Genomic DNA, 16,230 nt, shown 5'->3' with positions numbered 1-16,230 from the left:
ATGAAAAGTTACACAATATCTCTTTCCCTTGGCCATACACAAAGTGGGGTATGAATATTATAGGACCTTTCACACTTGGGAGGGGACATGTTAAATTTATAGTAGTAGTTGTTGATTACTTCATAAAGTGGATAGAAGCTGAACCACTCGTGACGATTACAATACAATAGGTGTAAAAGTTTGTATGAAAGAATATCATTTATCACTTTGGCGTCCCCCACACCATCATCACTGATAACAGGAGACAATTCACTAACAAAGGTTTGGTTGACTTCTACTAAGGCCTACACATCTATTATGCCACAAGTCCAGTGGATCACCCCTAGGAAAACGACCAAGTAGAGGCGACAAACAAAGTGGTCATAAATGAGCTCAAGAAAAGGATAGAGGCTACAGAACACCCGAAGACATGGAATGTAACATATGAAATTCTATTATAACTAGACATGTAAACAAGGAACTCTTTCCTACTTCTGTCTTTTTCATTAAGGAGGGTTTTGGCCGAAGTGGTTTTAATGAGGCCATCATCAATGAAAGTCAATGATTCAAGGAAAGTTTGGTATGCCTTAATTAAGGTCTCTATTAAGAGGTCCTTAGAAAAGATTGACTCACTGGGTAAAGTTTTCTATCTGAATTATTAAGGTATATGTCGAAGACGCCTTAACCAACATAGACTATCTTATTTTTAAAGATTCTATTGAAATCTATTCGACTAAAATGCCCTTACAATTGATTCAGGCTAATACACATGAGGCTAAAGAAACAATGAATTTTGTGAATAAGTACATAAAGTCAACAAACCAAAATACAATCTCATTCCATTGCATGTTAATACTTACAAAGTGTTCAAAATATGGCAAAAATGCCTACAAAAGAATGAGATTTCTACCCAAGCACTACAACAAAAACATTTAAAATATAGTTAATTCCCCACATCAGGTTCACCAACATCCTCCTCCACGATATCTTCATGAACTTCAACTAAAGGAGTGGTCAGACTGTCTTTGACCACCTCTTAAATAGGAGGGATGTTCTCAACCAACACTAGGGATTTTTGGTAAACATCTTGGCCAACATTAAAGCGTTTTTCGATTATAGGAATGTTGTGGAGTAAAGTAGCTAGTCACAAGACCTTTCGTAAACCTAACTCATTCTCCTAAACCAAGCATGCCTTAAGATCCCAAACCTCTCTATCCAAATCAGCATTGGCAGTCTTTAGTTCCTTTAAGGAACGATTTATTGTTGCAAAATCCCCTAAAGTCTTTTTCCCTTTTTCTTTAGCCTTCAAGCAACAAGTTCTCCATGACTTCTTATCACTTTGAGCTTGGGTTAGCTACGTGAAGAGCTTGCCCATCTCTAATGAAAGAGTCCCCTTTTTGGAAGTTACTGTTGAAAACTGTTGCTTCAAAGGAGCCACTTCAACCTTAAGCTCTTTGACGGGCTTAACCTTAGCAAACTTGTGACATGTATGTCTCCCAAGCACCAAAGCCCTTGATTGTTGTCCAGCAAATGCTTTCATTAAGGAAGAAAGGGGAGACATCATGATGATGTTGACTTCCTATTGGGAGATGGTGATACTCATACCATAAAAAAATTTCATTTCTATCCCTGTTTGTTACGTGTAAGTTGAGTCTTCTTCCATACAAGGACGTTTAGGAGAAGGATGTCGAGATGAGCTCGTACCCTTATGACTACTATTTTTCCTTTTGTTTTCCTTATGTGGAGGAGGACGAGGGCTTCCAACACTTATTACTGCATCAGGCACAACTAAAGGGTCAATGTGGGGGTTAGAGGTCTCTCCCTCTTTCTTGTTCACATTGATATGTTCATGCAACAAGTGAAAGCGACTCTTCTGGCTGTGGCCAACACCTTCATGAGAGGCCATTAATCCTGAAAGAAACAAACATAAAGTAAGATGAGATAAAATATGACCCGATATAGAAAAATTAACATGTACTAAACATATCTCAAAGTGAACAAGGTGAATTTACCACAAGCACCATATGTCGAGTAGGAAGTCATTGAGGAAGGATATCTAAAAGACTAAAAACTTCATAATCCTCGACCATTCATCATAATGTAAGGGACGGTGGGTCCAAAAGAAAGGAAACTTAAGTTTATCACAATTATAGAAATATGAGCAACCCTAAGGGTTTATCACTACCCTAAGAAAGGTAGTTTTACAATTCTTAAAGGAGGACGTATAAGGAGCAAGAAGACCTATTTTTGGCAGCAAAAACAAGAATATCCAACTAACTGGTTCTTTAGGCCGAGTGTTCTGTGGTGTAGGAACACTAGTGGAGAAGGTTTAAACCCTAGTTCTACATAAAATTCTAAGCGCCTATAGGCATTAGGATGAAGTTGTGTTAGAGTCATGTTTAAAGTACACAACACCCTAATAGTAAAATAATCAAAAAAAGATTGAGTATATATAAAAGAAGTCATTAGGATATCCCTTTTACCCTTAACCGACATTACCTACACGCCCAACTCGATCTAGAGGCACGACATCATTTGGACTATCTTGGTCCAAGACCGTATAGGTCTCAAAAAACCTTAAAATCGAAGACCTCCATCTGTATTTCTAAAAGTACTCACACACCCTTATCGACCCATTCATACTTAGTATGCAAGGGGAGGTCTTTCAACACTTCCTTTGACGAGGATGTATTAGAACTACTAGATGAAGTGGATGAAGATGACTTAACAAGTTCTAAACGAGCCTTATCAACCAAAGCACCATATAAAGAAGACGACGATAAAGACATACATGACAAGCACAAAATCAATTAGGAACCCTCATCTATTAGAGCAAACAAAAGTGCTTCATATATGCCTCACAACCCTATTTATAGAAATTTTTCAACACTAGTGAGAGTCTCGCCTCTTCATATGCCAACCGGTAGATCAATTCATATCCAAGGGTTTTAACTAAACAAATTGTTTATCTTCCTAATGAAATGTCATATCATTCTTGGGCTTAGTAATACAAACTTCACAATTTTTTAGCGTCTTTATCTTCCTTTGCGGTGTTCGATGATAGGGGCCTAGTACACTAATAAAACCTAGGAATATCACACAATCCAAGACAAAGGAATTTTTCTTGCAAGATTATCAAGACTCTCAACCAGGATGCCTCAACCATAGGGGGCTAGTGTACAGGAAGAAGGTTGAGAACACCTCAACTTAAACGTGGCAAGTTGTAAAGAGATCGAAGACACCTCGGCTTGAACATAACAAACCTAAAATGTTTCCAAGTAAAATACCTAAATCCTTGGAGGCTAGTGACAATAAAGAGGTAGAGGACATCTCGATTTAAATGTAACAAGCCTACAACGTTTCTAATTAGGATGCCTCGACCTTGGAGGCCTAGTGTACAAGGAAGAGGTCGAAAACACCTTGACCTAAATAATGTGAGCTTACAAAATTAAGACAATGAAAAAGATTAAAGACATCTCAGTCTAAGAAGAATTGACGAAGTCTCGTCTTTCTTAAAAAAACTTAATATAGACCATAAATTCATACTATAACCCTACTGTAGATCCATTAAACAATAGAACAAATCACAATAAAGTTAAGAATAATTAAGGGAGTTAAGAAATTATAAAATAAGATAAGAATATAAACCTTAGGCCTAATAAATAATGTCCACGTACTATATATAATCACTGTTTAGTGCATAAGTTAGTAGATTCATTTATCACAACTATACTATTTATCGTTAGCAACTCACTCACCTTAAGTGTCATAGAAACTTTGCAAGCTCTCTAACCAAGGTCACCTCATTCATGTAAAAGAAATATACATTAATGTCAACCGAGAATACCTCGTCATTCGTAAATAAAAAGATTTGTTATTTGAAGAATAAAAGAGAATACACACTAAGACAAAAGACTAGTGTACTTCCGAATATATTTTAATAAGAACAATTTCCATTTCAATTTTAATTACAAAGAAATTAAAATTAATTTTAATTACAAAGAACTTAAAATTGATGCAAAAACAACTTAGAACGGTAAAAAATAAAAAGTCAGGTTTTCTTTTTCTGTCTGTTTACTGAGAAAGTGACAAAGAAAGAAAGTAACGGAAATGTCAAAAAAGTGATGATTCTCATTCTCCGGTCGCAAACAACAGCGTTAAAAATATCTTCGCCTTTACAGTGACAGAACAACAACAACCTGAAGAAACCGAACCAAAAACAATTACAAACCCTAAATTTCTGTGTCTCTTTTTTCTCAAGTTCCTAATCTGTATTTACAGCACAACAAAACCAGTAAAAGATCCAGCCAAATCACCATATGCGTATTCATTTTTCATTTACTTTTCAGGATAATTCTTCCGGCAAGAAGTTAACGAGCTCGGAAACATCAGGCGCGTCGAGGCCAAGGCGGAGCGCGTGTAGCACGCGCTCGAAATCGAAGACGCGGCATGGCAACCGGAGAACGCCTTTCTGCTCGTAGCCGTATTCCTGCGCGGATTCGTTGAGTAGTTGCACGAAGACAGGGTGGTTGAGGAGCTCAGCGCAAACCACAAACCTCTCCATCTCGTCGCCGACGTAGATCGGGACGTGCCCCTCCGGCACCACTGCGGAGGAGCGGCGGATCTTGGAGGCACGGAAGGACTCCGAGCGGTGGCGGCGGCGGCAGCCCCGCGACGAGGAGGAGGAGTCGGAGCGGAGGAGCGTGTAATTTGAGGAGTGAGCGACGCGCGAGAGGCGACGGATGAGCTGCTTCATCTGAGAAATATAAAAGTAGTGTTGAAGAGGTGTAGTGTGAGTGAGAGGAGCAGAGGGAGATGGTGTTTGTTGAGGTTTGTGGTTATGGTTGGTCTGGTTAAGGATGGAGACAAGAGTGTGTTAGAGAGAGTTATATTATATGGGTGAAGGGTAGGATGGGAATTTTAATACAAATGTAAAGATGATGATGCCAGAAGACTGGGAGGTACAGGTAAACGTACTTGGCAGGTACAATTGGTGAGTGAGAGAGAAACGTATTAAATAAAGGAAGATATATCTTTAATAATATTTTTTAACAATTTTTTTATAATTGTTTGTGTGATCGATTAATTTTAAATATATCAATAACACTAATTTGTTATTAAAAAGTTATTAAAATATCATAATTATATTAATAATATTTTTTATGAGTTAAATATGTTTTTAGTTTTTTAATTTTAAGTATAAATTGGAATTAGTTTTTTCTCAAAATTTTGGTCTAATTTAGTCTCTCAATTTTAGAAATATATAAATTTAATTTATAAGCAAATTTTGTTACCTTTATTTGATGTCATACACTTTTAAAATTGGAGACTAAATTAGGTCAAAATTTTGAAGAATGATTAATTCTAATTTTCAATTAAAGTTAAAGAACCAAAAACATATTTAACTATTTTTTTTAATAATATATGAGTAGTTGAAAGTGTTGTTAGTATTTATGATTATTATCATTGTGTGGTTTGGATTTATTTATTTATTATAGTCGCCATGAATTTATTTTTCGGTTTTCGGTTTTTTCCTTGGTTTTGTCGATGTGTGTGCAGTGGGTGTTGGATTACGATTTTGCTTTGACCCGGATTTAATAGGTTTTTTTATTTTTTTTTTCAGTTGCATACTTGTGAAAATATCTACATGTATTTCTTTTCTGAAGATAGAATTTGATTTTTTTCAAAATCAAACTGTAACTTTTAATTGTCGAATTAAGTAATAGAAAATCGGTCAGAGTTTGTTTTCGAAAAATTAAATTCTAAACTTTATTTTTTTATTTTTTTAAAAGAAAGAAGGAAAAAAACTAAAAATGATTTAAATAATATTTAAAGATAATAGTTTTGAATATGTTTACTTATTCAGTGATAATAATTTATTTAAAGATAAGTTAAGTGTAGAAAATGAGAAAATGATGATTTTGGAATGTTAATAATTTAAGAAGTAAATAATTAGAAAAATAAATTAGTTGAAGAACTTTTTATTATTTTGAATATATTTAGAAATAGTTATGTATTTGTATTTACTATGTAAAATTACAATATTACTAGGTGCGTGTTTATAAATAAAAATTATATTTTTTTAATTATTATATTTTGTGAAAATAAAAAGTTATTCAATGATTTAATATTTAAATAAATTAAAAAAAAAGACATGAGAACATTTTTGGTCTTAATATTTATAATAATTATTCAATTTAATTTTAATTGAACGTGATTCTCGTATTTTTCTAAAATAACTCAATGTGGTTCCTGCTTGTGCTGCCAACCTCCATCATGTCTGGCTCGCAGCTTCCACACGTTCCATCACAGATAAGAACATTGTTTGTGAAGTGGAATTGAATTTTTACGTCACGGCACCCTCTTTTCTAAACAAAAAAGATTTAGAAAATATAAGGAGTATATTATGTCAAAAATAAATTAGGAACAAAAATTATGATAAATATAGGATCAAAATTGATACCAAGTCTCGAAAAAAAGAAAAAATAAATAATAGTTAATAATTATCACAATTATTAAAAAATAAAAACTTATTGAAATTTTGAAAAATAATTATAAATAAGAAATGAATATAAATAAAAATATTTTGATAAAAAAAGTTTGTATTTAATTAACTGGATCTAAAGAGGAATTATAATAAAGAAATATAATAAATTGTAGAAATAAATAAAATAAGACTGGGAAAATGATAATGAAGAGATTCAAATATTTATTTAAAAGCGAATTGAATATTGACATAAATAATTGTAAACGAAATACATGCAATTGGATGAATACTAATAAAAATGAAATTAAATCAATAAATTCTTATAAATTTTAAATCTTCTAATGTTGTGGCTGTTGATAAAGGTACTGCTTTGAAAGTTATGAAGAAATTTACCAGGATTGGTGATAGTAAATCTTTTGTTTGGATTAATAGTTTAATGATATTCCCTGTGTTCGCTTGTGTTGAATTCACTATTCACGCAAATGGGCGAGCGAGGAATTTACTCTTTGAATGCGTTCGTTTGAGGGAATTTATGAGGATAAAATACGATGGATTTGCGGGATTATACGATTTCAATATCTTCGCTGAAGTGCGAAGATTTGCNGTGATTAAAATCACAATTACAAATTTACCCTGATACATTTTTAAAATATTTTGTACATAAAATCATAAAATAATATACCTACAACATTTCTATTCCTAANAAATTGTTTACTGNGTTGGATGAACTCGTGAATGGTATGTGCATCACGTAGAACATGAAGGCAAATATGTTCACTNAAAGCCCAAAATAAAGCCATTCTTTCTGCCATTTTATTTCCTACAACAACACAAAACACATAATCTCTTTCTTAAATCACATGTTCATAACATAACCAATAGTTGTTCTGTTNCAGTATTGTCCACTGNACAAGAACACGCATAAAGAGAGAATGAATATGTACCAAATATAAAGAAGACTGCAATCCATCCACCAGTTTTTGAAAGATCAACAATGGATTTGCCATGGATATCAACTAGTGTAGNTCTTGCTGTGTATCCACGACCAAAGGCCATTCTTCTATCCTCAGACTCAATTAAGTAAATGGCTAGCTTCTTGTTCATTGAAGTGCCTGGTGTCCCTTCAAGGGAGCTTTCTGCTGGTTAACGTGAAAAGGCTAGAAAGTTGTATTCGGTTACAGAAAGTTGTATCCGATTACTTCCCATTACGTAAAAAAGGCAGAAAGTTATATCCGGATTAACGTGAAATTGTTTTCGGTTGCTTCTTCTTNTTTATCCGGTTACTTTTTTTTTACCCTTTAAAAAAAGTACTACATTAAAAAAAAAATCAGTATAATTTAATTAAATTTTAAAAAANTATTTTTAATAATTATTCTAAATTTTTAACTCTTAACAAACATTTTTACAATTAAATAAACATTAACAAATATCATTTTATATTACTTTAATACCTAGGGACATTTTAGTAATCTTCAATTTCTACCAATTAAACAAANTTTTTAAAACTGTTACATCAATCAAATCCTACACTAATTCTCACAAACTTCATCCCCAAATCCACTCTCAATTACCTTCAAATCCACTCAAAAACAACAAAAAATTACTCTCAAATCCACTCAAATCCATTCAAATCATCTCTCCCAAATCATCTCCCCCAAATCTATCCAAAAGAACACACCCTGAGTGTTCACATTGCAGTATTAGATGTAGAACTTGAGCTTTTATTCTGACGTTTCATCATTTGTGTAACATCAGTATCAAACTTTGTTTTAACTTAATTGTGCACAATTAGGTTATTAATGACTCTTATCAAACGATAATAGTTGATTTCTGTAACTTGTTTATGGTCTCCACGTTATATATGTTGGGTTATATTTTGTAACAATTGATGAAAAGATTAGTTATATTAGATTAACATTGATCTTGGATTGTCACATTTATGGTAAACTAAAATGGTTTGGGCCTTTTGGTACCCTTTAGGTAAGTAATTTGATGTAAATTGTTATGGTTGAAATTGTTTAAGGGTTGGTCGTCTTTTCTTGTTATGTTTTTTTTCAATTGTCTAATTTATTCCGAGAATGCAATCCATTCCGATAAGTTAATAACCTGCAAAAGATACTCTGACACTCAAGTCAGATATATTTTTCAAAGAAGTCTTTATTTTAGGTTTAATCATTCACGAAGTCCTTATTTTCGCGTAGAATCTCAATTTTGTCCCGTTCTTTTTGGATTTCTCAATTGGGTCCCAATTTTTTGAAAATTGTAACAATTGGATCCTTTCCGTTATATTGACTCCAACGACGTTAGTGTGTGTTTGACGTGGCACGCTGGAGTCAATTTCTAACCTGACGTGGGTAGGGACACCTTAATTGACGTGGATGGTTCACGATCTGGTCTCTTAATGGCGGTGAGGAAACCAATATAAGGCAACCACCTCATCATCCCTGCCACATCAGTTTCATCTTTCATCTCCAGATTCCTAATCCTCTTACCAACCTCCTTGTGTCGCCACCATCACCGGACCACCACAACTCCTTTGTCAGTCACCATGCACTGTCGTCACTTGCAGTCACCATGGTTCATCTTCTACTCCGTCAACAATGCACAACTTCTCCACCACAATACATCTTCGCCAAAGCACCACTCAAATCAGAAAACCCAATCGAACCATGAAACCACAAATCAGAAAACCCAATCAGCCCTAATACAAAAATTCCCCAAATCAGAAAGCCCAATCTAACCATGAAACCCACTGCGAGTTCTTCCCCAAATGTGGCAACACAGAAACCCTAATTCGTGAAGGAGGAGGCTTTCGAGAATGTGGTGGCGCGATGCGTTTCCTCTGATTTTGGTTTCTACTGGGTTTCTGGAATTTGGTAATTGCAAGTCCGCATTGATGATAAACGAAGCTTAGATGACAACAACAATGAAGCTTGCGAGGTGACAGCGACCTGACTGGTATGGTGCGAGGTCGATGGGGACGCGAAGGGTTTCACAAATGGAGGAGGAGCTCGTCGCTATTGATGGCGCAATGGCGTTTGGGTGGAGCTTGCGAGATTTCCTGAATCACAATTTTCTAGTTTCAATTTTGTTGATGTTCGCTGCGATTTTGATTGGTTGCAGAGCTTGTGAAGATGGTGATAATGGAGGTGATAAAAATCCAGCGTGCCACGTCAACTACAGTCTAACGACGTTGGGCTAAATTTAACGGCAAGGGCAGAATTGTTGCAATTTTCACAAAATAGGACCCAATTGAGACATCGAGAAAGAAAAGGACTAAATTGAGATTCCCTCCCAAAATAAGGACCTCTTGAATGATTAAACCTATTAAGTTTGTAAGATGATTAAAGTGGGTGTTGTAACTTTATTGGTCAGAGTGCTTGTTTGAAGGGGAGGTCATAGGTTCAACTCTTGTTGAGTTTGGAACGTAGAGTGTGGACTTAATAATAAGTTCAATGCCAATGAATATGAACTAATTCAAGGTTAGGTGCAAAGTAAATTTGATAGTAGACAATGAATTAAAAAGTTGATTAAGTGAACTTAGTGTGTTAAGTCAGATTTTAATTATGATTTTTTTTATTAATGGGCATTTATTGATACATTAGGGGATGAATTTAGAAGTTGTTAGCATTAGACACAGGAAAACCCATGAGATAAGCTTAAGAATGAATAGATTTTGATGATAACAAAACACATAATCAAACAAGCAAGATAAGTAAATACAAATGTCTCCCATATTAGGTTAGATTGACTATAATTTTATCTTAGATAAAGCTCAGGACATAGGAAGGGTAAATCAAATAACAGGCTTCATTAGACATACATAAATGACCATTAGTATTGGACTTCTATAAAAGAGTAGACAAGTCAAAACAAGCATAAGAGAAATATACATTAGTATTGAACATCATTATACACACATAAATGTCCATTTTATATACTTTTATATTACTGTATGCAATAAAAGAAAATAATATGTGAATAACTTCTAATATATCAATAAGAGCATAAGTTTCAATGTAGTCAATATCTTCCTATTAAAGAATAACCTTTTTCTACTAATTTAGCTTTGTTTCTTACAACTTTACTTTGCTCATAATGCTAGATTTTGTAGAAGATATAAATTCTAAGTATATTACAAATTATACAATTCATGAGGTATTTTCGTATTTGTTAAGAAGTGAACTTTAAATCTAACTTAACCTCACAAAATTGTCTTGTAAGGTGAGATTTGTATCCAGTTATATACTCTAAATTAGCTTTATCTCTAGTCGATGTGAGACTTCCAACAAACCCCCCTCATGTCAAGGTATATACATCTTGTAAGTGAGACTAGACACTAATGGGTGGTTCGATAGCAGCCCGATGGGTGGAATGATGTGTCAAACAAACATAAATTTCATTAGGATAGACTCTAACTCACGACTTTGATACTATGTTGAATATAGTAAAAATTATGTATCGGATTAATCTCCCTTGTACTGAATATACACATAAGATATTGTATTTATAATGAAGAGATATAAGATAAGTTCAACATACAAATAAAAAATAATAACAAATGTATATATCAAAATGTATATATCAAAAATATGTATATAAAATATCTGTATAAGATATATAATAATCTAACATATCTATTCGCATCAATAATTGCTCTCTGATTGCGCAATTCAAAATGTATATATCAAAAACTAAATATATTTTAGATTATGAAATCCTATCTAAAATGTAATTCGTTATGCAAAATATTATCTTCTATACTGATTTAAGTCATCCCACGTACCAAATACTTAATAAAAATATATTACAATATCAACATATGTCATGTGTTATTTTCTTTTTTACAAAAATAATAACAAATTTGGCTTACCTCATTTATTGTTAAAAGGTTGAATGTTATTTCCTTCCACCAATTCATCTTCACTTGTCTCAAATTTCACATAGTGAGACTCATCCATTTCATATAATATTTTGTTCTAAAATTTAAATTTCATTTCTATATTTCACAATGACTATTGAAGAAATGGTAAGAGTGATAAAAAAATAATAATATAGTACTTGATATTGAGGTACATTTTTACGTTTCAAAATGTAATGGAAATGAGGATATTTTTTTTATTGGTGTATAAAAAAATACTATCTGAGAATGTAGAATAAAATAGATTCTTCATAGCGTAATGTAATAATCGTATCAGTCCATGATTTAAAAAATGCAACAAATATTTCAGGAATGTATATTTAGTCTTGAAACTAATAACTAATAAAGTAATTCGTAATCTTAATTTTTGAGTTCTGAAGAAACACTGTATTACCAGCTGATTAGAAGATGCATGTGATTTTGTAGCAGAAACATTTGCAAAGTGAAAAGTGAAAAGTGAAAAGCACCTAAGTTTAGAAATTAACAAGAGCAATTAAATGTAGAATGCAATTGTTATTCTATACTTGATAAAAATCAGAGCCAGCACACCACAGAGGGGATGTTTTCAAGGGTGTTGAAGAATTTACAAATACTTCCAATCTACTTTGAAATTTCACTTCCTTTGTTTTTAACAAGACAGGGAGAGGAAAACACAGCCCCATTTCTACACACTTTTTATGCCTAGGCTTAATTCTATTCTCAAGGCTAAATGAGAAATATTGTGGAAATTCTATCAGCTCCTTCAAATCTCTCCCCATCTCTACCACAAAGTAACTGTATTTAGGCTCCAAATTATTTTTAATACTATAACAAAACAGCTGAGGAAATCTGCGAAACATTAAAGTTGCATCACGCCGAGAAAACCCAATATTCTCAAAGTAATCTACTCTTGGCATGAACTTTTCTTCAACACTACATGATAGCAAGTCAGTATGCTTGTTTACCTCTTCTATGCCAATACTTTGGAGGAAGTATAGGGTAGGACGAAGTCGCTTACTCACACTGCACACAAGCAACCTCGGACGCCGATTTATGACCCGCTTAATGTCTGAACAATGCACGTGTACCTCGTCATGAAGGAAGGTGAACACCGGTATGATGTCAGAGACATTGGTGGTCAGAATCTCCGGGCACATGCCAACCATACGCCGGAACTCGGTTGCAGTGAAATCCATCGAGGTGATATATTCCACAGTCGATTTTATGTCTGTAAGAGAGGTAGTGATCAGCATTGGATGGTTTTCAATAAGTGAGAAAGAGTCAATGCCAATGGATTCTAGATAGAGGAGTTTCTTTTGGAAACCAGTATCAGAATTGGGAGGGATGGTTTGCTTTGGACATCTCCACTTTATTACCTGCGGCACAGCATAAGCACATTAATTTATTCAGCAATTTGTTCAGTAACAAAATAGAAGTTTATATAAGATACTAAGTATGTTTATGATGAAAAGGAAAAAAAATACAAGAAAATAATAAGTTACAAGTTTCATATATATATATATATATATAATATATATATATATATATATATATATATATAAAACACTATTTACAAATTTTAGTTGTTGTTCCAAACACAGAAGATGGTTTGCATAATTCAATAAGCAGAGTGCAAATTTAGACAACCAAAGCCCTATCTGAACCGTTGATCAAGATTTTTATTAACCTACAAATTGAGTCTTATGGCAAAGTTATATGTATTTTCTATCGTCATGTCATCACTAAGTTCCACTTTCTATGACAAAATTAGAAAAGAAAAGCATGTTAAAAATACATTGCACATAAAGAAAACAACCACCATTCCAAGGCTAAGAATGCTTGTACACTTGCTTGGCTGCAAACTCGGAAGAACTTGTATTAACTTGCAAGCTCCGGGGCAAGTTCATGGGTACATAGAAATGAGCAAATAATTCTTCAAAACTCCTAAAAAATAAGAATTTTTATGTTTTGCTTCCTTTTAGTTTTGTTTTGAAACGTAAGTCACCCATAACCCAAGTGACCATTTGATGGAATCTGCCAAAGACTGCACTTGGAAGAATTTGAAGAATAAAGATGGACTGCTTTGCATGATATGCCCATGACGATATATCATATAATGCTATTTTGTACATGTTGATCAAGACTTTATGACAAATCCGAATTCACATATCATAGGAAAAGCATTGGTGGTTAGAGCTTATGCAGTTGAACTAAATAATTGCTTAAGCCCTATTTCCCTTCATTATTAATGTAATTTTTCTAGTTCTTTTTATTTAAATATTTCATGTGTTTTAAGGCTGTCTAGAACAGGTTTTTAGTGTTTTTCAGCTTCCCGAACCATAATAAGTAATGGGATAGTGGAGTCAATTCTACTAGAAAATAAGTGTTAGTGGGAATTTATTTCTATGTTGAGCCTGAATGGGGATTTACTACTTGTTGCCTCTAAGCTTACAAAGAACCTTATGCAAGATTTTGAGGGGAGACTATTGAATTAATCTGAAAATTTTTCCAATTGAGAGGATACTCTCTCTCTAGGTTCTTAGGAAGTACTTTTGATTCTATCCTTGAATTTGCTAATGCAAAATGGCAATCTTTCTTAACTTGTTAATCTTTTTAGAGATTGTGGTGTTTATCTTTCATTTCTTAGCTCAACCCATGTTTTTCCATTTGAATTTCTCACTTCTCTTACTACAATTGTCCAAAGAAATTCATGTTTTTAGGTACTGAAATTTTGATCCAACAGGGTTCACATCATCAATTGTGACCCATGATTGCATTTGAGCATTGCTTGGCCATCAACCATTTCTCCATGGCCGCTATCAACTACCAAGCAACACCAGTCACTCATCTGACCAATCACCAACCATGAACCAGATCTATGTCGGCAAAGCGTACAACAGGAACTCAGAAGCCAAAGGAACGGAACTGAGCAAAAACAAAAGGAAGCCAGCAACTGCAAAAGAACCAATTGCACCCTTTCTGACCTGCAAGCAACTGAAAGCTAGAGAAGGTATGCAAATGAACCCTTAACTTCCTTCATACATTATTAAAACTGAACCTGTATGTCCACACCCAAAGGCCAGCAACCCTCCTCTCTGTTATTTTATTTTGTATTTGCCAATTAATTAGGTTTTATTATTTGCTGTTACTAAAAATGTTCATACCTTGGATCATTAAGAACGATTGTACTATCATTTGTTACTATGGTATGCTTTATAGTAAAGTTGGAAGTGGTTTGTATACTATGATTACATATTTTTAATCTTATTTTACCCTAAGGTAAAACTACTTGTTCAGTTTACCAACCCTCCACAAGTTTAAATAAACTCAAGTTAGACAACCTTACTAAGAGCCTAATTGTTTAAGAAGCTGTTCAATTACGACATGATTTGAGTATAAAAGGATTAATATACTTCAAATAAAAACTATCTAAAACCATGAAAGGTGCATCGGAATTTTGACTTTTCCCCTTCGTACAAGTTAATATCCTAATCAAATATACCATAGCAAATTCCAATTCATAGAAACCAAAGGTATAACCCTAAAGCCAAGGAATTGTCAAGCATTTAAAAATGAGAAAGTCTTAAACAACTAATATAAAATGCCCACAAAATAAAAAACACTCATTACTTCAGGTTTTTCGAAGTAAAAGAAACAAATTTGTCCAAAACATAACCAATAACAATATAACATCTTCAAATAAAATTTTGAATCAAAAGATAGCAAAAGACTACTACAGAATTTTCCCATTGCTGAAAACCACTCCGACCTTCATGCAAAATCACCAACGATTTCTACTTAGGTAATACACCTTGAGAAAGCAGAAAAAGGTTTTGCACAATCAAACAAAAGCAGGCCCCAACCCCACACCAATGGAAAAATAAAAATACCCATTTTCATTCATAGGGAAAAGAACACATCAACAATAAAGGGTAACTAACCCCAAATCCAAAATCCTTCTCAACATCCCCGAGGACAAGCAACACGTTCTTTACACAAATAAGCATGGACTCAGAAGGAAAAATCTAAACTTGGGCATTACCAGGCACAATTAGGAAGCCCCAAATGAATAATAACAAAAACGAAGAAAAAAGTTGACAGGACTGAAGAAGAGGGTGAGGCAGAAACACTCACAGTGGCTGTGACAAAGAACTTTGGTCTTCTGCAACGGAAGCAGGGGATGGAAGTGGGAACCCTCGAATGGAAGGGCTTGCAAAGGCCAGTGAAGGATTTAGGAATGGTTGGAGAGGGGGAGAGAGAATGGTAGTCAGAGGGAAACATGGGGTTAGATGAGAAGAGAGTGGTGGCACTGGCAGAGGCCATTTGGGGTCTCAAGAACGGATGACAGGAGAAACAACGACGCAGATCGAGGTTAGTGGTGTGGCTATGAACATCGAAAAATGTTGAATGATGGAGAAATTAGATTGTTGGCGTGTGCTTCCAATTGGAGAAGTGGTGGATGAGAAGATAGAGAGATATCTTGCGTGTCCCCTCTTTGTGGGGTCTTAACCTTTTTCTACAGTTCTCCATCCATACATTTGGAAAATCATTGAAGTATTTCTACTTCAAATGTTTTATTTTTATTTCCATGTCATTTTTTATATTATTTAAAAAATAAGATAATATAATGGATTAAACATGTTTTTTTTTTTAATTAGAATTAATTTATTTTTAAAATTTTAATCTAATTTTGTATATCAATTTTAAAATTACGTTTTAATCATTCTAATCAAATTTTATTAAATTTATTTAATTTTATAATTGTGTTTTATATTTAAAACGTCAAATAAATTTCATAAAATTTTATTAAAAATAAATAAATTTATGTATTTTTATTAAAGACTAAATTAAACTAAAATTAAAA

General features: G+C 33.5%; 2 protein-coding genes across 3 annotated transcripts; both read right to left on the bottom strand.

Annotated features, from left to right (window-relative positions):
* Positions 1–4,086: 4,086 nt before the first annotated feature.
* Positions 4,087–4,983, bottom strand: LOC106761492 (auxin-responsive protein SAUR71). The gene has a single exon (XM_014645046.2). The coding sequence runs from the start codon at positions 4,733–4,735 to the stop codon at positions 4,325–4,327; it is 411 nt and encodes a 136-aa protein (XP_014500532.1). The 5' UTR covers positions 4,736–4,983; the 3' UTR covers positions 4,087–4,324.
* A 6,897-nt stretch (positions 4,984–11,880) lies between these two features.
* Positions 11,881–15,872, bottom strand: LOC106759669 (transcription termination factor MTEF1, chloroplastic). Of its 2 annotated transcripts, none has more exons than XM_014642959.2 (2): positions 15,501–15,872; positions 11,881–12,742 (listed from the first exon to the last, which is right to left on the bottom strand). In XM_014642959.2, exons 1-2 carry the CDS (start codon positions 15,687–15,689, stop codon positions 11,906–11,908), a joined length of 1,026 nt encoding a protein of 341 aa, XP_014498445.1. In that variant the 5' UTR covers positions 15,690–15,872; the 3' UTR covers positions 11,881–11,905. The 2 variants fall into 2 exon arrangements, with proteins under 2 accessions (XP_014498445.1, XP_022637084.1); XM_022781363.1 differs by lacking the exon at positions 15,501–15,872 and adding an exon at positions 15,308–15,494.
* Between the last annotated feature and the right edge of the window lie 358 nt (positions 15,873–16,230).

This window comes from Vigna radiata, chromosome 5 (genome assembly GCF_000741045.1).
Source record: "Vigna radiata var. radiata cultivar VC1973A chromosome 5, Vradiata_ver6, whole genome shotgun sequence".
Classification (NCBI taxonomy): Eukaryota; Viridiplantae; Streptophyta; class Magnoliopsida; order Fabales; family Fabaceae; genus Vigna; species Vigna radiata.
The sequence above is the reverse complement of the archived record's forward strand: the minus strand, read 5'-3'. Positions and strand labels throughout refer to the sequence as shown.